Source organism: Ixodes scapularis, unplaced genomic scaffold (genome assembly GCF_016920785.2).
Source record: "Ixodes scapularis isolate PalLabHiFi unplaced genomic scaffold, ASM1692078v2 PGA_scaffold7__128_contigs__length_106722199, whole genome shotgun sequence".
In the NCBI taxonomy this organism is placed as follows: Eukaryota; Metazoa; Arthropoda; class Arachnida; order Ixodida; family Ixodidae; genus Ixodes; species Ixodes scapularis.
In genome coordinates this window covers 20494555-20517436 of record NW_024609882.1, presented here as the reverse complement: position 1 = coordinate 20517436, position 22882 = coordinate 20494555, and the positions used below count along the sequence as shown (strand labels likewise).

Sequence of the window (22882 nt, the reverse complement as noted above, 5' to 3'; positions counted from 1 at the left end):
ACCATCTCAGACTAGTCACTAGTCATCCTCATCCCTGGTTGACACAGAGGGCATGGTGACACATTGCAGCCTAGTCTACCAATTTCTTGGGCCTCAAGTATTTCTCGTGGGATTTTGTTTTTGTTTTGTACAGCACAGTCAGCAAATAGTGGAACGCAGCCACAATCTCGGCAGTGCACACCGAGATGTACTGATCACTGATACGACGCTATCTACGTTGTATCGGTTTTCCATTCCATTATTTGCTGACTGTGCTGTACTAAACAAAATCACTCGAGAAATACTTGAGGCCCAAAAAATTTGTAGATTGGGGCTGCAGTGTGTCAGCACACCCTCCGTATCTTTGCCTGGATATCTCAGCTGGTGTGATGAGTAATGTCACAATTTTAGCCTTTTAGCTGCAATGTGTATTTGTATATCTTTCTTAACTTGTCTTTGTTGGCGCCAGTATATATATTGTGCGACAACGACAATAAAGTTTAGTTGTAAGTAGTGCTATGCCTGTGTCTGTCGTTTGTTCTCTGAAACAGATAAAAACAATATAATCTGTCTATCGGAAGCGCAAGCGCCTATAGCGTCGTATAAACCCTGGTGGACTACTTGCGCACGACAGCACGGGGCTGTTAAAGAAGCGTTCCAGCATATTACATCCGCACACTATCGCGGGACAAGCGACGTTTCGGATATTGAGCATACGTCCCCCGAACAAATGACGTTTCCGAAGCTGGCTACCGGTGGTGGGATGGGCCGCGTAGCCGTTTGAAAATCCCAAAAGACGCTTCGGCTCTCCACGCGCCAAGCCCGTTGCGTTCGACTCCCCCCCTTTTTTTTTCTCTTTCGTTGCAAGGCTCGTCTTCGTCGGAGTGCTCTTCCATCGTTTCGAGGTAAGCGACCTTCCATTGCTCCGAGCTAGGACACTCGCGCCAAGTATCCTAGCGAAGGAGAAAGTCTGGCGGCTGTGTGTTGACTGCCCGGGGGACAAAGCTCCTTTGTCGCATCCGCCGAGCAGTGCATAACAGTACTTGAGCGTTGCGGAAGATGCTTCGATGATGCCGCGGTTAGGATTATTGATGTGGGCGTTGCCTCCGAGATAAGCGAGCCTGTAAGAGATACCAATAGGGGAAAAAAAGAAAAGGATGTTTATTGATCTGCTCTTGCTCTGCCGGTTGGAGAGGGGGTGATGGGTGGAGCTGGGAGCCCTGGAGCTTCTCACGTTGCACGATCACTTGTCCGTTGGTCGCATCCAGTTCTATATATTGTCGTTGCAGTCGAAACTTCATCACCACGAAAAAGACAAAGTGTTTCTTACGAATTTGAAATTGCATAATTTTAACGGCAGCAATCGTTGCTAAAGTGCATTGCAAAATTTGGTCCTTACCGGTCAGATGTGTTGTATTTTATACGCTGCTCGTTTTTTTTTCTTAAAAGTGATGTTCGTTTTAAGCTTTCGTTTTGTATCTGCATCTGTAATGCCCGGGTGTAATACGTGTAATAAAAAATGCAATTAAAAAAAAAAAAAATGTGGAGAGGGTGTGGTACACATTCGGTGCTGTTCGGGTCGGCACTTCGGTAACTTTCAGTTTTCATCGTCGGCGGGGGGCGAAGGAAAACAGAATTTAAACAGCAATATATATATATATATATATATATAGGGATAGAACGCAAAGGAGACAGACAAAATGTTCGGGAAGAAAAAGGTTTAACAACATCCTACATTTTTGATATTTTCGACAAAGTTCTCCCCAGTGTGCTTTTTGTGACCTTGCACGGCATATGTTTTCATTTTTGCGGGTCCCTGACCCCCGCAAAAGGAACTCGCATGCCTTGGCAGCCTTCCATTGTTAACGCCCTGTCTGTTGGCTTGGGGCAGAGCACATTTTGTACGTGTGTGTTTGGGAAAGCTAAGGAGAAGCCGGGAAGAGACGGCGCGGGGGGTGGCGTGGGGATTGTGGGGAAAGCAGAAACGTAGCAGAAAGCGGAATCCGCTGTTACGAACGCCATTTTGGGGGGTTCCGAACCACACAAAAATGGGTGACCGCCTTCTTTTTTTTTTTTGTGTGTGTGTGTGTGTGGGGGGGGGGGGGGTATTTTTCTGGTGTTTGGTTCATGATATGACGTGCGAGTTGACGAAGGAGAACCGTGTTTCTTTTTTTTTTTTCCCCATAACGCGTATTTGTCCAAATGTAGGGAGATCCGTGTTGTTTTTTTTTCGCCATAACGCGTAGCCGTCCAAACGCGCCCCATTTTCTAATTGAAAAGTTCTTAAAATCAATCGATGAGTTCTCAAACCTTGGCGTCTTGTTTTTGCTATTTCAAAAAAATGACAATAAGCGTTCGGTATTTATGCAACAGTTTTAGGGAGTGGAAAAGTTCTTTCTGGGAAAGCCCTCTTTATAAGAGAGCACAAACTTGTCAGTCTGAATTACTGTAACTCGAGTCTTTTCTCGACCTCTTTCGTGCCAGTGAAAATAAAAAGCGGAAGCGCGCGTGTGCGGGTGGGCCGTGAAAATTGGCGTGATGAGTCCACGCATGGTAACCCGCCGAGAATGAACACGAGTTTCCACAGCGCACGTTTCGCAATGACCAGGTCGGCCAGGTGTGCGGATCGTACGGAAGAGCACGGTTTTCTCGAAGCAAAGGAAGTAAAGAACGCGAGACTCGTGTAGTTTCGTTTTGTTAGCCGCGCTTAAAGTCACGTGATGTCTCGCAAATGACGTCATAAATGCCGTGTTCCAAATTTTACTCGATCTTACTCAACGTTAATCTTACTCCAGGAGAAGGGTTTTGTACCTTCCAAAACTTACCCGCGTTCAACGCTTTCCAATCTGTGTTGTCACGTGACACGACCCGCCGGAGTAACTCGGATTCATTTGGGTAAGATTTGGAACTCAGCCAAAAAAAAACAAATTATATATTATATTTTTTTTTTTGTTAATTGCAACTGATACGTGAGTCAAGCACACATTTTTGTTAGAAGTGCTGATTTCGGGAAAATATACTCCGTCTGTCTGCATCCTATGGACTGATAGAGAGTGCCTCAGAATGGATGGAGACTTCGGGTTCTCTGGGTTCTCTTATGGCGTCGCCCAAATAGCGCCCAACGTTTCCAAGAGAGCCACGGTTGTGCAAAGCGGGCGAGATGGGTGCCGACCTAAAAATAGCGGCACTTAGCGAGTCACAACCAGACTCTTGTGCGGACAACACCAGATGGGGAAGGTGATGCACGGGCTACATCCAAAACATCTGGAGCCATCTTGAGATTCATTCGCAGTTATGGAGCTGAAAGGCAGCCAGATATATTTCTTTGGTCAAGTAACAATGGGACCGGCCCTTTGCTTGTAACTTTTTTTTTTTATTTAACTAAAGGTTTTACAGTACAAAATAAAGATTAGGCCTGGGTGAAGGCATGGAGAAAATAAAAAAAAAAGTGAAGCAAGGAAAAAAATTGACAGTCTTCTTTATTGCAGAGCCGTATATGTAGAGAGTTTGGCCATTCGTTGGGAAGTATAGGAGACAAATGAGAAGGCGCCATTGGCCGAAAGCGGGCTGGGCGTGTTCCAGGGCGTCTTCAGAAATTCGAATGAGACCAACCAGAAGCCGGAAATAATACCCTGGTGGTAGTCGCGAGAAACAAACCTGATAACTGCATTGGAGTAACTCTTAATGGCTGAAAATATGGTACACGTGATGTTTCAATCACGTCAATCCAAAGTGATGTTGGAAAAGTGCGACTAGCGGATCGATCGACATGATCCGTACGCCAAGCGCCCAGGGCCGGGAATCTGCCCTCTGAACGGTCACACTCTGTCCGCGCAAAACAGAGTTGCGCGGCGCATTCGTTTCTTACATCTTTCTGCGTGATCATGATCAAAACAACACGTGCACCCTATTTTCATCCACGAAAAGTTACTACACTTCACTCTTACGCGCTTATTAAAACCACATACGAACATAGGCTTTTGATCAGAACTGTTTGCCGCTAGCACCGCTAGGGGATTCTTTTCGGCTTCTGGTTGGTCAAGAGAGCATGCCAAGCCCTCTTTCCGACTCGGCCGCACGCCCTGACTCTGCCCGCGCCTCCCATTGACCAAACTCTCTACATATACGGCTCTGCTTTATTGCAAAAATAAACAATTCATTGCTGGAACGGTCCAGACATAGCACTAAAGGTCCGGGCATCACTGTCTGGACCAGATGCCGGGTTCAACATTTATAAGTAATTTTTGGGAAAATTTTAATTAAAAAATGACAACCAACAAAAAAAATCACATTTAAAAAAAAAAAAAGATGAATTAGGCACTGTTGATTGCTCATTTTTTGCCCAAATGTGCGTACGTGTTAACCCACCCCCCTGCTGCGTTCACGCCGCTTTGCGGCGGCAGTCTGTGGCGGCGCATTACAAGAATGTTAGCCCACTTGGCCCACCTGTAAATGTCGCTTCGCTGTGGCCGACCATTCGCTGAAGTGTCTTTCGATGAAAAGTTGGCATTCGCTAAAACATTGTTCGACCAGCTGAGTGCTCCCCGCTAACAGTCCGTACCAGATGCAAAGTTTCAGAACTAACCGTTATCTCATTCTAAAGTTATGAGGAAAGCAAGTCGTCTGCTTCTTGCTCAGGAGTGCAGTGACGTCAGAATTGCACCGAGCTCTGATTGGCTTTGATTAAAAGGATAGTGGGTAGACATCAATGCGAGAAGCCTTGAGGTCTACTCACTATTCTATATCAATCAGCCAATAAGAGCTTGGCGCTCTGGCATTAGCGCAACCCCTGTGCAAGAAGCAGACGAATTTGCGCTCAGCATGTGTGATTTCAATGGGGTCCATTTTTGCCAGTTTTCGGCATGTATATGAGAGCTCCGTTGGTCGCCATCTTCCCATTAAAGTACAGGGTGTCACAAAAGTAAATTCACGCGGTCTTTTTTACCGCAAAAATACACTATAGTCAGTTACAGGTGAAGAAGGTAGCGGCAAATGCCCCTCAAAGGGAATTAGATATCCCTCCGCCACCTCCGCATCCAATAGCGTCCCACCGTTTCCGTGACGTCGCGGCCAACGCGCGAGGAGGATCTTGCCTTTCTGTACATATTTGCTTTATCTTTCGACTTTGACTTAGCATTGTGGAAGGCACGAGAGGGAGATTAGAGTTCTCCCCCACCGACGGAAACAAATACGACTTTCGGGGATTAGCTTCCCCCCCGATGGGTACAAACTTCAAAGGCTGCTTTCAGGGGCTCGGTTTCCTCTCCGATGAATACAAAGGTCGCTTTCTTAAAAAGTGGGATCGGAGACAAGTGGGAATCCATTGAAGCGGAACGAGGAGCGTTTCCAGTGAACTCTTCTTTCGACTGCGGAGAGATTTGAAACGGGCGCATCACACTTGTGGGAGGAGCTTCTCCTACCTTCTTGACTTGTAACCGACTATAGGCATCGCCGAACGCTCATTCTCCGCCCAAAGGTAGCGCTAGAGGTCACAACCAGATGCCGAAGTTTCAGCCCGATCCGATATCTTGTTCAAAAGTTATAAGTGATTTTCTGAAAATTTCAATGGGAAAATGGCGGCCGACATAGTTTTCAAACACATGGGGCTCTATGGCACCAGAAACCGAAAACAGGCTAAAATGGGCTCCATTTTCCCATTGAATTTTTCAGAAAATCCCTTATAACTTTTGACTAAGTTATGGGATCGGGCTGAAACTATGGAATCTGGTTGTGACCTCTCGTTCTACCTTTGGGTGGAGAATGAGCGTTTGGCGATGCTTAGTTTATTTTTGCGGTAAAAAAGACCGTGTAAATTTTCTTTCGTGACACCCTGTATAGTTTGTATAGGATAGCATCAAAGTCTCCTAAAAACAAATACAAGAACTTGTTTTGTATTTGCTAGATACCACAAAAGTTTCAAATTTGTGATTTCTTTGTTTTAGCGAAGTAAACTTTTATAAGTTTGAAAAATTTATGATATGATCTCGGGGTCCAGTGTTGCTAAAGTATTTATATTTTAAAAAGAAACAAGTGTGACCGACCTGAATGTCAGTTGTATAACGAAAGATGTACAAATTTATTTAAAAACTTCTGCCAATCATATTTAATTTGTCAGTATGCAGACTATTTAATACGTTTTCAGGAAAGTCTTACAAGAGCCATTCACCCTGGACCAAAACCTAAAAATTTATTATCTTTAAATACATACCTCTTTGATGTGTCAGTGGTGTAACGAATGTTTTTAAGTGCTATTTTTCATAATATCCCGACGAGAAATAACTTGCAGTGACAAAACAAACATACATTCCCGTGGTGCTAAAAATATGAAATTCAAACTGAGTCTTTCTTTTTTAGAATAAGTTTGCCCAAAGTGTCAGTTGTGTAATGGTCAGTCGTCGAACGATCAGCTGTGTTGCGAGTAAATCGCAGCACGGGTTATTCGATCAACTAAGGAAAAAAAATTTAATCTTTTATTGGTATCCAGCATATAATCATGTTACTTCATGGCCAATTAAATTTTTTAATGACAGGCACAATGTGCAATGTTCAATATCCTCTATGCTGCCTGCATCCGCCCCGAAAAGACAAAAACATTAATGCTTCGGTACGCGGCAAGTGTTTTTACTGTATACTTTTTGCGTGATAAATATATTTTTCAGTTTGTGTGAAGATACTAAAATTTTCTTCATCAGAAAGTGGACATGCTCCCATATAAATGTTATTGTGTTTTAAAATCAGTTTAATTACTTTTCAAACAGACCAGGTGGCATATTTCAGAAAGCTTTTGCAAAAGAAGCAGCTTTTGCAAAAACATTTTCCAGTCAAGACAAAACTCTGAGTCTATATGTTTTATGTATGTTATTGCAAATATTAATTTTACAAACTAAAAACAAAATACATTCTGATGAGCACCAAAAGATTATGAAACCGCAAAAAATCTGTCGCTCATTTTATCTGGAGTATGTTTTACAATATTTGTTGTTAACAATATAAATGAACATGGGAGCTCGGTTGTGTTTTTTTGTGAAAATAACGAATAAATTACCCATTGATCAACGCAAGATAGTAAACTAAAGTCAGTGTCGCCAAATTATATTACGTAATCTTTGGGAGGACTTAACGGTTAGTTCTGAAACTTTGGTATCTGGTTTGAACCACTAGCGCTATATTTGACTGGAGAATAAGCCTTCAGTGATGCATTACTCTTGGGGTAAAAAAAAAAAAAACATTAATTGCTTGTTGTTCTTTTTTTTCCTGGGGAGGAAGGGAGGGAGGGAGGGTGGGGGGGGTGGGGGAAGGAGGGAGGGAAGGAGGGGGAGAAAAGGGAATAATGTAATTCTTAAAAAAAAAATAGTTATGGATTCTATAGTCTTCGATTAGAATTCGACACTTGAGTGCTTCAATTTTAAGGTTTTCCACCAATATGCAAATTATCTCGCTGCTCTGTCTCACAAGTGCCCTATTGTAACAATATGTGACAGAATATAAGCCAAGACTGATAGAAAGCAATTTAATTCTGCCCCCCCCCCCCCCCCCCCCCCCCCCCCCCCCCCCCCCGCATTGAATGGTAAATAATGCACTGTCAGTGCACTCTTTGCAGCGTAGCTCTCTAAATCCCACGAGTTCAGACATCCTAGCACCGGACCGAGGTGCCTGCAATCCAACAAGGCTTATTGCAGAAGATGCACTGTGCTGTAACCGAGATTTCAGTTAACCGCCAATAGATTCTCAGGCACTTGAAATTAGTTCCCAGTCCTCCCCTGGGGCGTGCCAGATGCCCTTGGTTGGTTTGGTACATAAAATCCCTTAATTATACTTTGATCTTGCCTTTCCTGGACCATTTCCCCACATATCTGTTGCAGAATGACGATCGAAGTCGAGGGCACCGACCACCAGAACCTCCCTGGGGACAGCATAGAGGCTATCTGCAAGGAGAAGGCCATTGACGAGAACATAGTCAGCCCCAAGTCTGAGGAAGGCGAGCTGAAGACCATAGATGACGTCCCCATTGCCGAGACTGTCGAGTCCTCCATCGAGCTTGCCGAAGAAGAGGTGCCGCTGCAAGGCGAGGCCGAGGAACAGGCCAAGGAGGAACCCGAGGAGCGACCGAGCCTCGTCAAGATGGCAAGGGCCAGGTTCTGGGAGAGGTCAGTTCTGAGCGGTCTGCTCTATGTAGACGGTCTGTATAGTCTGTGGCAGGTATAAGGTTTCACTAGATGCTCCGCCTTCAGTGCGAGTTCATCGCACTCACAACCAAAGCCTGGCGGAAGGCAACAAGTTGGAGGCGGAGCTTCTTCCAAATTCTTTGCCTGATCACTGAAATCGAACTCAGGCACGTAGCCAGGGGGAGGGGCCCATAGACCCGCCCCCCCCCCCGAAATCTTCCATTTTGCTGGGACCTCCTCTCCCCCCCTCCCCCTCGAACAGCATTTTGTCATGGGCCCCGGAACAAAATCCTGGCTACGTGCCTGGTTGAACTGTAAGGGGTGCTGTGTCCAGCTTGTTTTCCTCAGCTAGTTCTGTGTTTACCAACACAAGGCATGTGCACTGGATTTTTTACTTTTCTTCCTTGATTGCGAGCATGGCAAAGACTGGGCACAACCTGTACAAAATGTTTTTACCGCACTATGGTTGGATATACTTCCCAATAGGGGACAAGAAAGAGTGTTGGCTTTCATGTTCAGTAGTCGAATTCCGCGTCCGATCATGGTGCATGCGTTTCATGTTCTCATGTGTAAAGCTGCACATTCCTCGAAAGGAGCCTGTGGACATATATCTATGTCATACTCCTTCAAACAGCTGATGGGCACTATTATTTTAGGGCAGAAACTTTCCAGCAAACCTGGGAACAATAAATGGCAGCTTGATAAATGACATATCTGTCCTTTAATTTCGAGAGATATGTAGAGGCAAACTTCAAACAAAAGTTTTCTTTGACCTTATAAGTAGTGATAGGCCGAAATTTTGCCGAATCGAATATTCTGCAAAATTCGAATCGAAAGTTTGGCAACGCCGAAGTTTTGCCAAACTTTTCTAAAAATTAAGCAAAGATTAGGCAAAAATACGTTGTTGCCAGACTCAAAATTCAGTATTTCGTTTTTACGGGCGAAAAAGGTTTTTGTTTTTTATTTAATGCATCTTGACGTTACTAAATAAGGTGATCTTCTACAAGATAATTGTATCGGTGTCATTTTTGTGTGTTTACTGGCAATTTTACAATAACTTTTTGCAGAAATGGTGTGACAAAGAGGTCGGGTAGTAGCGGGCACAGTCACGTTACACGAGTTTTGGTTTGTAGGCCTTACCAGTGCAAGCCTGCAAGTGTGTACATTTTTAATGTAAATGCGGTATCTACTTTCTCTGCGAGCCATTGTTTCGTGTGCGAAAATTACTGCAATCGCTGCTAAGCGTTCAACAGAAGAGATAACAATATTATTGTAATTATATGCATGTTTTCAATTTGACTCGCTTGACGCCAGCTTTGCATAAAAGTGTGTCCCATGTGCGCAACGTCTCGTTTTTAACTTTTAAAATGCCGGTTTTTGATGTTAGGACACACGCGGACGTTTAGGAAGATGGGAATAATTAAGAATATCAAATGTGCAATGTCGAGCGTGATAGCTGTGTGTTTGGTGTTATGCGGATGGATGAAAACTGCGAAATAACACTAATTAAAAAAGCAATACTATTTTGTTTGGGCACCAACTCCTTGGGAGCCGCAAACAGGATTGCTATAATTGCGAGTAGTGCTTTACAGTACTTGTCAGTCAATGTTGCAACTACCTCGTTGTATCGCTGGAAAGATCACATGAAAATCATGCTATCCAGAATGTACCACATCGTTTGTCACTTACGCAGTGGACTGCTTCAAATCCTGGTCAATCTTCTGTTCTTGAGGCAGAAACTATTATAACACACGCACAGAGGCTAATACCCCTGTCAGACGGGCATCTTGAATGCCTTTGGAGTAAATTTCCTTCAACTTAAATGTTATTTAGGGGGTGTCAGACGCGCTAGTCAAATGTCATTCGGGCTGAAGGACATTTACGATCAACGGAGTTAAAACAACTCCGTTAACTCCTCAACTGCCTAATCTCGTCGACAGTGGTCACGGATGACTACGAAAATAAGAAAATATATACTGTTATTTGGGAATTCATCAGTTAGAATAAATTTTAAAACAATTTATGAAGCTCTCTGTTTACTTTAGAGCGACTTTAGCATCCTTTTTTATATATATACATACATACATACATACTCGCGAGTACAGCAATCACGTCCTCCTCTGTTCCTTCCTGTTCGTACTCATCATTGCTCATCACTGTGCTCTCCGTTATCTTTCATTTGTGGTTTTGTTTTATAACTTAACTCCAATTTTGCGGTGTTCTTTTGTATTTCGCTTGGAGGGCCAGCATCCGACCCTCCAAGCTATCAGCTTCACTCTTTGTCGATGATGCGGCAGCTCGGATGGCAGCCAAGGAGCTTTGCTGCTGCGCGTGCATACAAAAAGGAACAGCAGCCTGCGTCTTTGGTGGTTCCGATGGCTCCATTGTCGACACTACCGGAATCGGTGGGGTAAGCAGAGCAGACCGAGTAGACGAGGAACCGGACAGGGAACAGACTCACAAGCCGAGGAACAATAGAGAGTTTTCACGCGGGAACATCATTGTTGCCTTTAGAGCGGCTCATACCAGCCCGCACCAAGCAAAGTTGCTTCACTAGCAAAAACATGTGTAATCAATAAAAAAATTCATATAAACACAACCCATAATATTGTTTCCAAAAATTAATGGCAATACATCAGCAATTGTGTTCTATTGAGTCATTTATCTTGCTAAATGGGTGACCACTTTCTCCAACAAATCGAAAACTACAATTGCAATAAACATCTAAGTAGCATTCAAGATGTTTTCCGACGCGTATTACACTCAAAACCTTGAATAACCTTTGGAAATCTCGAAAGCCTTTGGCCTAAATGGCATTTGAACCTTTACCGAACTTTGCCGAATCTGAAGTTCGGCAGATTAGTTCCATCACTGCTTATAAGACACATGTTGTTTTCTTTTCTTTTTTTTTTTGTTTTCGTTTTAACCAACTGATTTGATCAATTATGGCTTCAAAATTGCATCCGTCACGCGTGCGACTTACGGCCATCATGCGTAAAGTTACATAACCCGTAATCAAACTGTCGATTCATAGAGATATTTTTGCATGAAATAGCAAACTCCCGCCTTTAACTCGCAGCTGGTTCAAGAAAGGCAGCACTCCAACCAAGTCCGACGTAGAGCCCTCCGATGAAACCGAGATGACTGAGAAACAAGGTTCCAAGCCCGAGGAAAACAATGCCGACGAGAAGCAGGTGGCTGCGAACAACCACAGCGAGAAGGAAGCCACTGCCAACGAGGACCCGGCCAAAAGCGAGGCGGACGGAAACCTGAAGTCGTCCAGCTCGACCGACGTCACCATCCCCATCGGCGACTCCGAACCTACCAAGTCAGAGAAGCAAGCCGAAGAAGGCGAGTCCGACAAGCTACCCCTCCGCGACCGGCTAGCCATCTACCGCCGGAAGCGCTACGTTCTCGTTGGAACCGCTGTCGGACTCCTAGTCCTTGTCACCATAGTGCTGGTTGGAACCGCGCTCTCCAACGGAGGCTTCGGCTTCGAGGAGGAGTGGAAAACTCCGATCGCCGTCACGGAGTGCGGACCCGTCGAGGGACACTTCGAAGACGACGTCTTCGTCTTCCGTGGGGTGCCGTACGCCCTCGCGCCAGTCGGTGACCGGCGCTGGAAGCCGCCGTTGCCATTCCAGCGGCTCGGAGATTGCTGGCGCGGCACAAAGCAGGTCCACGAGTTCGCGCCGCGGTGCTACCAAAAGGGCATCCCGGGGGTCAAGCTCAACATGAGCGAAGACTGCCTCTTCCTCAACGTGTACACGCCATCGCTGTCGACGCGGCGGCTCCGACCGGTCGTCGTTTACATTCTTGGTGGTTCGCTGATGGGACTCGGCGAGGAAGACCTCCACCTTCAGCCGTCCCCGGCTCTGGCGCGGCGGCAAGACGTCGTCATGCTGACGTTTGATTTCCGACGGAACGTCTTCGGCTTCCTGGCTCTGGATCAGCTGTCCAAGAGTGTGCATCCCCCAACGTCCGGCAACTATGGCTTCCTGGATCAGGTGGCGGTGCTCAAGTGGGTGCAGCGGAACATCCAGCAGTTCGGCGGAGATCCAAACAAGGTATGGCAGTTCTGGTGCTCTGTCAGCTGCTGGTCTCAGAATCTATCTTGGGTGCTTAGTATAGCTGCGCAAATATATGACAGTTCTGACTGCATCAAAGTCAAATACTTTCTAATATAAATATCTTACATTTAATGTGAAGTGAGCATGAATGTTTTAATAAATTATGGCTGGAAACCTTTTCTAGAAAGCATAGTACCTATGAGAAAAGGCAGTTTGCTACATGAGCAACATTTTAATGCTTATATTAAATGAAGAGGCTCTGATAAGAGGAGTTGGGTAAAACATATGTAACATGGCAAGCAAAGCAATGACTACCAACTTTTTTATTTGAATATAGCTTCATGATTTCTTTTTAAGCACTGTCTTTTAAAGTCTGGTGTCGAACCATAATTATAATCTGAGGAGGATGACCTACAATACTAAGCAAAATTTCCAAGACCATTGAGCCTTCTGAGATGGCCTGACACATCAGCCGTTTCCCCTTGCACACTGGTGCAAAGCAGAGAAGCTTGAAGTGCCTGCGTGTAGTGCAAGGTTGTCAAACTTCACTGTTTTGCGTCGATGTGAAGCGGCAAGGCTTGCTGCGAGAAACTCGGGAATTACGTTTGTAATTTTTTAATGTTAAAAACCTTGATTACGTTGAACAATAAAAGTGTGCTACGAATTTAATAGAAATAGCAGACACTATTCATGAATTCTTCAAAGTTTCAAAACTTTGCACAACTCTAGCGTTTAGTTTTACATACCGTATTTACACGAATGTAGGTCGACCCATTTTTCAATTTTTGAAAAGTCTGAAGGGGGGGGGGGGGGGGGGGGGGCGTCGTCGACGTATAATCAAACCAAAGGATTCCACCGCTGACAAAAACGACACAATTGCAATACAGTATAGACCACTTACAACGTAACCGCTTATAGTGCAGGACCGGGTATAACACGGCTTTTTTAAACCACCGGTCCGCCTCCCATAGAACTCCGTGTAATTACATACTGCTTAAAATGCAGGCGCGCAAAGGGAAATACCAGTTATAGTGCGGTTTCTGAAGCAGTGCGCCGACCGCGCCGACTGACCGGCGCAGCGAGCACGCTTCCCTGTGCGACACCAGATAACGGCGCAAGCCGCAAGCGGCACTTGTGGGGGCGAGGATGGCAAGGAGGTTGCTCGAAGAAGCGGAAAGAAGCGAAGAGAGAGGCTTCAGTTGCCATAGCGACGGAGGGACGAACGCACGTGTCGTTCACGTAACAAGGCATTGGCAAGCCCAACCAGCCTTTCGCGTGCGTTGCATGCCGGTCGCGGACCGGCTTTTTCTATGTGCAAACATGGCGTCGTGGTGACCGTTGACGTCGACGGCGCAGTGGAAGCTCATCGTTCCGCGTAAAAGCGCTATACTTGACTGTGAATTTTCGTTGTGTGTCGCTGTGATAACCCAGCACGTATTAGAAGGGAAGATCCACTTACTCGTGCGGCAATGTTGTGGCGGCACTCTCAAAACGGCAAAAATGCCCGTGTCGTCGTGTTTGTTTACTTCGACTACAGTGGTGCTTTCTAAGCATTCGTGTTTTCAAACATCGCCCGGATTTCTTATTTGGGGCATTTCATGCGCGCGTTCATGCCTTTTTTGGAGCATTTCATGCGCGTACCATATAAAGGATGCAAATTTTCACGCATTTTTATCACCAGAGAAAAGTGATTAGGGTTAGCAATCCTGAACGCTTGCAACGTCCGTCCGCAACCCGCGACGCTCTCAAAAGGCTGCACCAGGCAAAAGTCACTCATTTGTTTCAAAATGTGTGACACACTTGAGACAGAACTGTACTAGTCTGGTGAAATAAAGACTTTCCTCAGACTAAGCTTTATTTTTCATGTAATAATATAAAATAAATTGTTTTACAAAGGTAAGTTGTCTCATGGCGTGTATTTTGGCCTGAAAAATTGATGTTTTGGTTATAGCGCGGTACCGCTTATAGTGCAGATTTTCGCAACTCCCGCGACATATGTTATATGCGGTCTACACTGTATCAAGAACACCTCGGCTTGTTATGAGTTCAGCCAGCTGTGGTGCCTGTGGCATTGCGCTATTCTGTGCGCTCATTTTACAAATTCTTTTCTTTTTTTTTTTGCACGAACGAGTGTTATTGCTAGCGATTTGCAAATTAACTTGAATGTACAGCAGTGAACAGCGCATGGTGCGCCCGACTTCTGGGGTGGGCAGCACTTCTTGTAAGAGCCACCCCGGAGGCCGCTGGAACAGCCTCACGTCTCAATCCCCGCGGCTGCATTTCACAGTTTTTGCACGATTCACAGTCGCACGTCATTTGATCGAATGTCAAGATCATGTTTGAGCGCTAACTACGTTTTCTTTATTGACATGCGTGATCCGGGCAGTTTAGGTTTTTGGTGCTCGTTTATGGCCATTCTTCACCCAGAAGGTACCAACAACTGCGCTGTTGGACGCAACTTCAAACTGTTGGAGCGGGGGTACGCTCCAATGGTGTCTGCAATGGCGCATGATCTTAACGGCATGTGCAGCCAAAGCACGCCAGAAGGCATCAATCCAGTGTTGGAGGCTGGGTACTTTCGAAACATACTTTGCCCCATTCTCACTTGTCTGCAATAAAATGCGCACCTAAGGAATTTTTTTTTTTTTTTGATGTGCAATGTGGAGGGGCTAACTTACAATCAAGTCGACTTACAATAGTGTAAATACGGTACATGCATGCCTATAAATAAAGGAATCTATATTTGTTGCTGGTCTAGTCTATCAATACTTGTCTATTTTTGTCGACCACCTGAGACTGGGCGGAAGAAACACGACGACGTCTCAATTCTTCGTGTTTCTTTGTGTCGTGTTTCTTCCACCCAGTCTCAGGGGGTCTACAAAAATGGTAAACTTACACCAGCTCGCCTGCGCCCTAACTGTTTTTTCAATACTTGTCTGTCGTCACTTTTTGAATAATGACAAATTATCACAATAATGGTGATGACCGGTTACAATGATAGCGATGACTGATCACGACGATGTTGATGTTTTGTAGGTGACCGTATTTGGTCACGGTGCGGGAGCCACGTCTGCTTTGCTACTCATGACGTCTGGACTGACCAAGGGACTGCTCAGCAAGGTCTGGATCTCTGGAGCATCAGTCAACTTCCCCAACCGCACCTTGGACGACGCCATTCAGGACAACCTTGAGTTCTTGAGGTGAGCCAAAAGGTGGAGGTGTGACCTCGAGAAGAAACCTAGAGCTCACTTTATTTCCATCGTTTTACAACGAAGTTACGTTAATGTATACATTCCACCAGTATTGTTAACATGAAGTGTCCCCTTAATTCTCACCATTTCTTTTTTTTTTTTTTTGTGGTGTAGTATACATCGTATTTGGGCCAATTCTGTGAAACCGGAAGTGTTCCCAGCTCCTTGCCATGGCTGCCATAACAAGGAGCCGGGAACACTTACGGTTTGGGTATTGTCTGCATGCTTTTAAAGGGCAACATCATTGCTATGTTTCGTATGTTCCACCATTAGGTCAGTCTTTTGTTATGTTTTGCACATTCACTGGCTTCTTGAAGTGCTCTAATGCTTTGAAATTTACTGGGCAACTTTGCTGTGGCAGATCTCGCCAAAATAAGACTCCGTAAGCCACGGCCGTCCAGCGCGGACAGTCTGTCATGGCACATTGATTTCATGCTCAGCACTAGGTATGAATCTTGGTTAATTTTGAAATCAAAGATGTACATACTGGTTTCTTTTTGAACAGTGAATGAATTTGATAGAGCGAATCACACTTGAGTTTTATGCAAATAAGGATTGATTGAAAGATTAATTTATAACACAGACCAACTTGGTACTGCATAAAACGGTTCATAATTATTGAAAAATAGTGAAAGCGCACAATAAAGACGAATACGAAGACAGAGAGGCGAACAGGACGAGCGCTGTTTGCCTCTCCGCCTTCGTGTTTATTGTGCGCTTTCACTACTTTTCAATATGCATGACAAACTTGCCTGCATCGCTACAATCGTTCAGTTTATTATTAAAATCATGTTTTATCCCTTTTTTTTTTGAGCAGATTCATATGCTTATATTCATTTTCGGTGCATGTGAGCTTGTGAACAGACGGTGTATGTGAGAGTCCTGAACAAACTCCAACAAAACCCCACAAACTAAAAAAATTTTTTTTTTTAGAGTTTGTGTTAGCAGAGGATTATAGAATGGGAAAGCTCTTTTCACATAAAATTGTACCTAAACGTTTGGTTTCACTTAAATTTCAGACCCATCAATTTAAAAGTTCGAGATCCAGATTTTTTTTTTTTTTTTTTCAGCATGCAATAAGGCGTCTGCTTGCGACACAATTAAAGCGAGACGTGAAACATAGCATGAAACCACTGGTACCATACTCTCGACTTTATTACTCGTCCACTTCGTCAAACACAACAGCGCCTGTGTGCGTCTGCCCAAACAGAACAGTTCGAACAATTACGATATGTGCCCAGGAGAGTCGCATGATTGTAACAAGTTGGATGCGAAACTACCGTATTTGCATATCAACCATTGCACATCATAAAAAAAAAAAAAAATCTTTAGGGTCGCATGTTATGGCCAACATGTGAGAACGGCAGGGCATCTCTTTCAAATGCCCAGCCTCCGGCATGTGCCCTATGCCTTCTGACAGCAGAAACGCCCGGGCCATCATGTTTGTTTACTGCGACTACAATAATGCTTTCTTAGCATTTGTGTCCTTGAGCATCGCCCAGATTTCTTATTTTGCGCATTCCATGCGTGTGCTCAAGTTCAAGGTATTACTGGTGTGTACCGAATGAAGGATGCGAATTTTCACGAATTTTCATCAGCCGAGAAAAGTGATTAGTGTTAGCAACCCTGAACGCTCGTAACGTCTATGTGATCACGAAATCATATTTCTATGTTGCTATATCATTGCGAAGATTACATAGCCTTTGTAATTGTAGGAAAGGCATGTGGTGAGATTTGTAATTTTGGCAAAGTCGTGTATTAAGGTCGTGATCGTCCAAGATGGTGTACTGCATCTTTTTCTTTTACGTTTATCATTGACTCTACCCTAAAAGCCTATCCTAAAAAAAAAAAAAAAATTGAGGTTATAGAAATTTTTTGTCTATTTTCTTTTACGCCATTGAGTGGCAGCGTGTCCCCTTCTTTTTTGAGGTACTGCTGAAACAGCTGACAACGGCAGAGAAGCGGTCGCCGTGCTGACGACCCGCTGCACTAGTTGCAGTCACAGTTGCAGGCGTATGTACGCACGGTGCAGAGCAGTCGTTCCGGTCGCTCCGGTCACAACGGACACAGTCGTAGCAACGCGCTCGTTGCAGATGTCTCGACCAGTCTTAATGGCGAAACTGCATTCCATCCACACGCCTGTTTGCATTTGCGATATTTTTGCATGCAATGTTTGAAGGGGTTGTGACTCCACATGTTTTGAAAACAACCTATCAGTTTCATGGATAGATTTGATTTAATCATGGACCCTTAGATTCCCCCCCTCAGCAAGGCCGCCACGTTTGTAAGCACTGGTGACGTTGTCTATGGTGTAATCTATCCCCTGCTCCTAAGCAATCTTGCTGTAACGTGCTCACATCCACTTTTGTTTGGCCTTTTTGAACCGTGGGAATATTGGGCATTGCTCGCGTTGTTGGAACCGTCTCCTGTTTCCGGGAGGAAACTGGCGGGAAAATAAGTAAATAGGATAGGTGGCAACAAGGAGCAAACTTGACAGGTGTGGGCAGTGGGCCGAGAGCAAAAGTGGCCAGCTGCTTGATCATAGTAATGTGGTTTATGGGCACCAGCATGCATCATCATGGGCAGGGATGGATGGTACTGGCTACACCTTTTGTATCGGGCAATAGCTTGGATCACCTAGCCTGGAAAAGTTCATGCACCCTCCCTGGGGCGGATGCAGGAATTTCCTGAGGGGGGGGTCAGGTGTTGGACAGCGTACCATTTGTTTAGGAACCCCCTCCCCCTCTCCCTCGTTTCACGCCCTAAATTTTACATATGCAGAAATCAAGAGGGGGATCAGGACATCCGGACCCCCCCTCTTAATCCGCCCCTGCACCCTCCCCTTTAAATTTTTTAGATGTCACCAACGTCAGCTTTATGTCAGTATTGCCCGGTCACCAGATGCAAAATATGAACATTAAAAAGTTCCTTTTTTTAATTACTAAAGTTCTAAACATTGCAAAACTTTGTGGGTATATTAAATAAGTTCCCTGTGAACATTTCATATCAGGACTAATCATCCATGTTTAAATTTCGTGTCATGACCCTTTTGCCGACCTACAGAATTGTCTTCTGCAGTGCAGAAAACCCTTCAGTGCCCTTCTTTCCATTCTCCCTCACACCTTTGCTCCTCCTCTCCCACAAGGAGCACATCCCTGAGTCAGTGTCTATGGGAAGGGGAATAGGGTTTCTTCTTTCTCACTCAGAGGAGCATTCAAGAGGTCATTTTTTTTTTCCTTTCTTGGCACTCATCGGCTTCAAGAGAAGTAAAATTGTTTTGTAGTGTTGCATTATAACAAATTTGATTTTACTGAATGGTGACAGAGATTTAAATTTTATGTTAAAGATCCCCGAGAGATCTACAACAGTCCTCTGTCCTTGGCTGTGGCATGCCAGGTGTTGCACATATCGATCTGGCATGTAGGCCCCCAAACCCTAAAATTGGTCAGAAAGATCAGTGCCCGCACATATCGATCTGAACTTTTCATCGAAGGTGTATTTTAGTAATGCATTTTACCATCTCGATTTTCAAAGTGTAGCATTTCTGTGAAGAATGAGACCAACTTCCTTGCCACGGCCAGCGGCGACTGACACGCACAGCAGGTGATGCACTCAGTCGAAAGCAGAGATGTTGCCGTCTGCTTGCTGCGACCAATTTTAGACCAAGTAGAAGTATCCAACACGCACTACACAATGTGCAAGTCTCAACGTTGCCCGTTTTATTTCCGTGCAGCAATTTGGGTTGCACAGACGTCGTCTGCATGAAGAACAAGTCGTCTGCTCAGGTGATGGCTGCCGTTCCAAACTCCTGGTATGATGACGCCTATGCTCAGCTGCCCAGCGCCGGCGAGAGGAACGGTCCTAGCTTGGCCCTCGTTGATGGTACGGAAATTCACCCAATCGTGTCACGGCCAACCGATTGTAGCGAGAGAAGGACATTCGCCCCCAAGTTGATGGTGCGGTGCGAGCTGGGCTCTCCGGAACAATCAACCGCCTATCTTTCATCACTCGAGCCAGCTCTTTGCACATGGGTGTGTGCGGGAGTGCGATCACGTGGCGAAAGATAAACATACGACTGGTCCAATGAGCAAGCAGCTTCTACTGTACTGTCAGTTTAGGCGTGATGATGATGTACAAGTCTCAATTCATGTTTTGTTATTTTATTTTGTACTTCAAGGGGTTCACCCACGAGGATGCTCGTTGGTGCAATGCGTCTATAGACCAAAAAGACGCCATCACATTTGCCTCATGCTTATGAAACTTCTTCCCAGGTCACTTCCTGAGGGACTACGTGTACGACCTGTGGGCCTCGCAGGACTACAAGGTTCCCATCGTGATAGGTGCATACACGCATTTACTTCTATGTTTCAGAATTTTTATACCCGTCTGGAGCATTTCCTTTTCGTAAAAGCTGTCTGTGAGTTTTCACCACGAAAACGTCCTTGAGGAAGTGCTTAAAGAGGGTCTCTTGTCTTGTGCGGCAGGATCGAACCTCCAGGAGTTTGCCTCTCGACGGGTGCTTCCCGACATGGAGACTGCCGACATCTCCGAGATCCTCACCTACATCAGGGACAGGCTGAACACAATCGATGTCAAACTGGCTGAAGAAATGATCAGCCTCTACATCGGCAACGACACTTCGCCAGCAAAGCAGCTCCACACCATGGTAAGGTGTTTCCGTCAGCTGAAGTAGCGTAACAGTGTTTACCAAATACTAGTACACTTTGGTAAGCCTTCCACTGCCTTAGGAAGCCTAGATAAAGCTCGATGTAATGAACTTTGACATAGTGGACGTCGGCATAATGAATTTCATTTAATAATGAATAGAAGGTTTTGAGAAGATGGAAGGTGGTCAGGCTCCTCGGTAAACGATAGAACATCTCCTTCGACTTTTCATAACGAGTTCATGACATTGTCAGACCTTTCGGAACAATTTCATTACAAACTGAACACTGCTTTACTCTGTTCACTTTGTTACTTCGTGAAAGCTGTGAGCACAAGGTGCTTGTCCCCAACTGCTAAGTTTGTTGCATTTTCTAACTTCTTGTTGAATGACCCACGAGCGGAGCGAAACACTGGTAAGGATAGTTGCATTTGCTAACTTGTTGAATGACCCACGAGCGGAGCGAAACACTGGTGGGGATCGTCAAGTCTTTTGAACTGCAGCCTCTGGAAGGTTGCATACAATATTAAAAATTTATAGAAGCACCATTAGATGCAACTCTCTTCACATACTGCTGCGGTATTACTACCAAGAACAATGAGCAATTTTGAAGCTAACATTAATTGTATGGCAACGGGTATTACTCTCTTTGCACATACCTTTCTCACTCACCGTTCTGCCCATAATTTTTCTGGTCGCAAACCGAAAGCGGGGATAAAGCCTGGGGAACTAATAATAGCCTTCACTTCCCTTTAAACGGGCACCCACAACTCCGCCGCTCTTCCTCCCAACAGATCTCGGACGTGCGCGTGACCTGCCCCCTCCAGCTGTTGACGCGCGACCTCGTCAACGCCACAGAGGGCGGAGTCCACTTCTACGTCGTCGACCATGTGCCCAACGCCCTCCTCAACTTCTCCTCAAACGCCGTCCCCACCAAGTTCTCCCCTCACGGGCTCGACGTGGCTGCCATCTTGGGCCAGCTGGCCTCCCGCAACGAGACGGCCTTCTCTTCGCGTGGCGACCTGCAGTTTCAGCACAACCTACAGGAGCTGTTCTACAACTTCGTCTACACTGGGACGCCGTCGCTCGGCTCTCAGCCGCTCAAGGAGAACCCGTTCACGAATTACATCGGAGCAAATGTGCGGAGCCGCGCTTCCCAGCACGACGCGTGCGCTGCGTGGGAGAAGTATGGCGTCTTTCCGACGTACGCAAAGATGAACTGAAAGCCTCTTTTTTTTTTTTTTCTTGTCACCAAAGCAGATTGCGATCAGAAATATGGTATTGTTTCGTGGGTACCCACCTCTTGGTGACTTGGTCACAGAGTAGCGACTAGGAAACGAGCTATTCAAAGCCATCCTAAGAATACTCATCACACTGTGTTCCTCGGGACCGCAAGTGTACTAGAACGTGTAAGAAATGGATAGACTACAACTTATTGGCGTGACTGTAGCTGTTTAATCTAAACTCAGTTTTGCCTTGCGATGGTCCACAGCGAATGCCTTGTGCTACTCAACCAATCCAACACTACGAACGCGTCGCACGACTACGTGCCCCGCATCCCTTCCAAAGGTCACACGGCATTCGACTGGCTTCGATGGTTAGTGGCGGCCTCTACGGTCAATCGCAAGATTAAAAAGAGTATAGTAGAGCGCGGCAGTTAACTCTGACGAAGTGCACGGGTCGGTTTAAAACGTAGGGCTTACATTTGCTCTTCTGGCAACTTCCCCCTGAACGTTCCTAGACCGGCTTTCCTGCACAACTGCCACGGGTGAATTAGTACTGGCAAGTTTGGGCATCCGAGGCTATTCTGCGCGCGACTTGAAGCCAAGATGGAGGGCTTTCGTGTAGAGGTCCTGCAGGAACCAAGTTTTGTCTTTGAACTTAAAAGCTGACAGGGTGAGAGAAATTTGAGTGAATCGACGGGGTCGAAGTTTGATAACTCAACTTATTTACCCTAGAGCCGCGGGTTACGTGTAGTAGAAGGAACGCCTTGTAGGAAAGTTTTTAGGGACAGAGTTTAGCGTTGTCTCCGAGGAACTCGTAACAGTTTCCACGTACTAAGACACCGTGTTTTAAGCTAGCAGCATCTTTTTTGAGATTTGCTGCGTCCACTTAGCAAGCCAGAGTTATTGCTCAACGCAGCATTTCTTACCTTTTTGTATCTTCAACGTGTCTTTTCATTGATGTTTTTTTACTCCCTGGGTCGACAAACGTTAGAAGTTCACCAATAAGGGATGCAGCATCTCTGTTTTAAAAAGGAACGGCAACATTTACAGATGCCTCCTTGGAAGCGTCGAGTTTTACACACGCACAATTGCCAAAGGTTTCCCAAGACAAACTTTCTATCATGTACCACACACTGCGAAGATACTCACCGCATAATCAAAACAACACATTTGTAATGGCCACAATTTGCGGCAGCGCGTCGAGTTTTTACAAGAGTCGGTGTCCTCGCCGTTCCGCAAGTTTGCCGTCCGTCTGCTTGATCCTGTTGTCAAGCTTCACGAAAGATGCCCAGAAGTTTTTTTAACTCTCTGCAGCTATCGAGTCATTATCGCAAGTCGTACCAAAACATTTGTGGCCCTTCCACAGTCATCATGTATAACTCTTCCCCTTCCCCCCTTCCCCCTTCCCCCCCCCCCCCCCCCCCATAAGATCTTTTTAGAGACATTTTCGTTTTCCTTGTGTCCTTGTGTGTGCACTGCCAAACTTGTGTGAACAACTCGGAAAATAAAGAAAAAACTTCTACATGAA

At 45.4% G+C, this 22882-nt stretch overlaps 1 protein-coding gene across 2 annotated transcripts; it reads left to right on the top strand.

Annotated features, from left to right (window-relative positions):
• Positions 1 to 641: 641 nt before the first annotated feature.
• Positions 642 to 22882, top strand: LOC8038197 (neurotactin). Of its 2 annotated transcripts, none has more exons than XM_029973536.4 (8): positions 642 to 884; positions 7842 to 8126; positions 11224 to 12211; positions 15251 to 15414; positions 19199 to 19347; positions 19737 to 19805; positions 19950 to 20131; positions 20923 to 22882. In XM_029973536.4, exons 2-8 carry the CDS (start codon positions 7843 to 7845, stop codon positions 21349 to 21351), a joined length of 2265 nt encoding a protein of 754 aa, XP_029829396.3. In that variant the 5' UTR covers positions 642 to 884; position 7842; the 3' UTR covers positions 21352 to 22882. The 2 variants fall into 2 exon arrangements, with proteins under 2 accessions (XP_029829396.3, XP_042142391.1); XM_042286457.1 differs by lacking the exon at positions 642 to 884 and adding an exon at positions 2800 to 2874.

Excerpts from the sequence above, each read along its gene's own strand:
- LOC8038197 (XM_029973536.4), top strand. The coding sequence starts at position 7,843 with ATGACGATCGAAGTCGAGGGCACCGACCACCAGAACCTCCCTGGGGAC. Across the intron at positions 8,127-11,223 it reads AGGGCCAGGTTCTGGGAGAG|CTGGTTCAAGAAAGGCAGCA; the intron begins GTCAGTTCTGAG and ends TTTAACTCGCAG. Across the intron at positions 15,415-19,198 it reads GACAACCTTGAGTTCTTGAG|CAATTTGGGTTGCACAGACG; the intron begins GTGAGCCAAAAG and ends ATTTCCGTGCAG.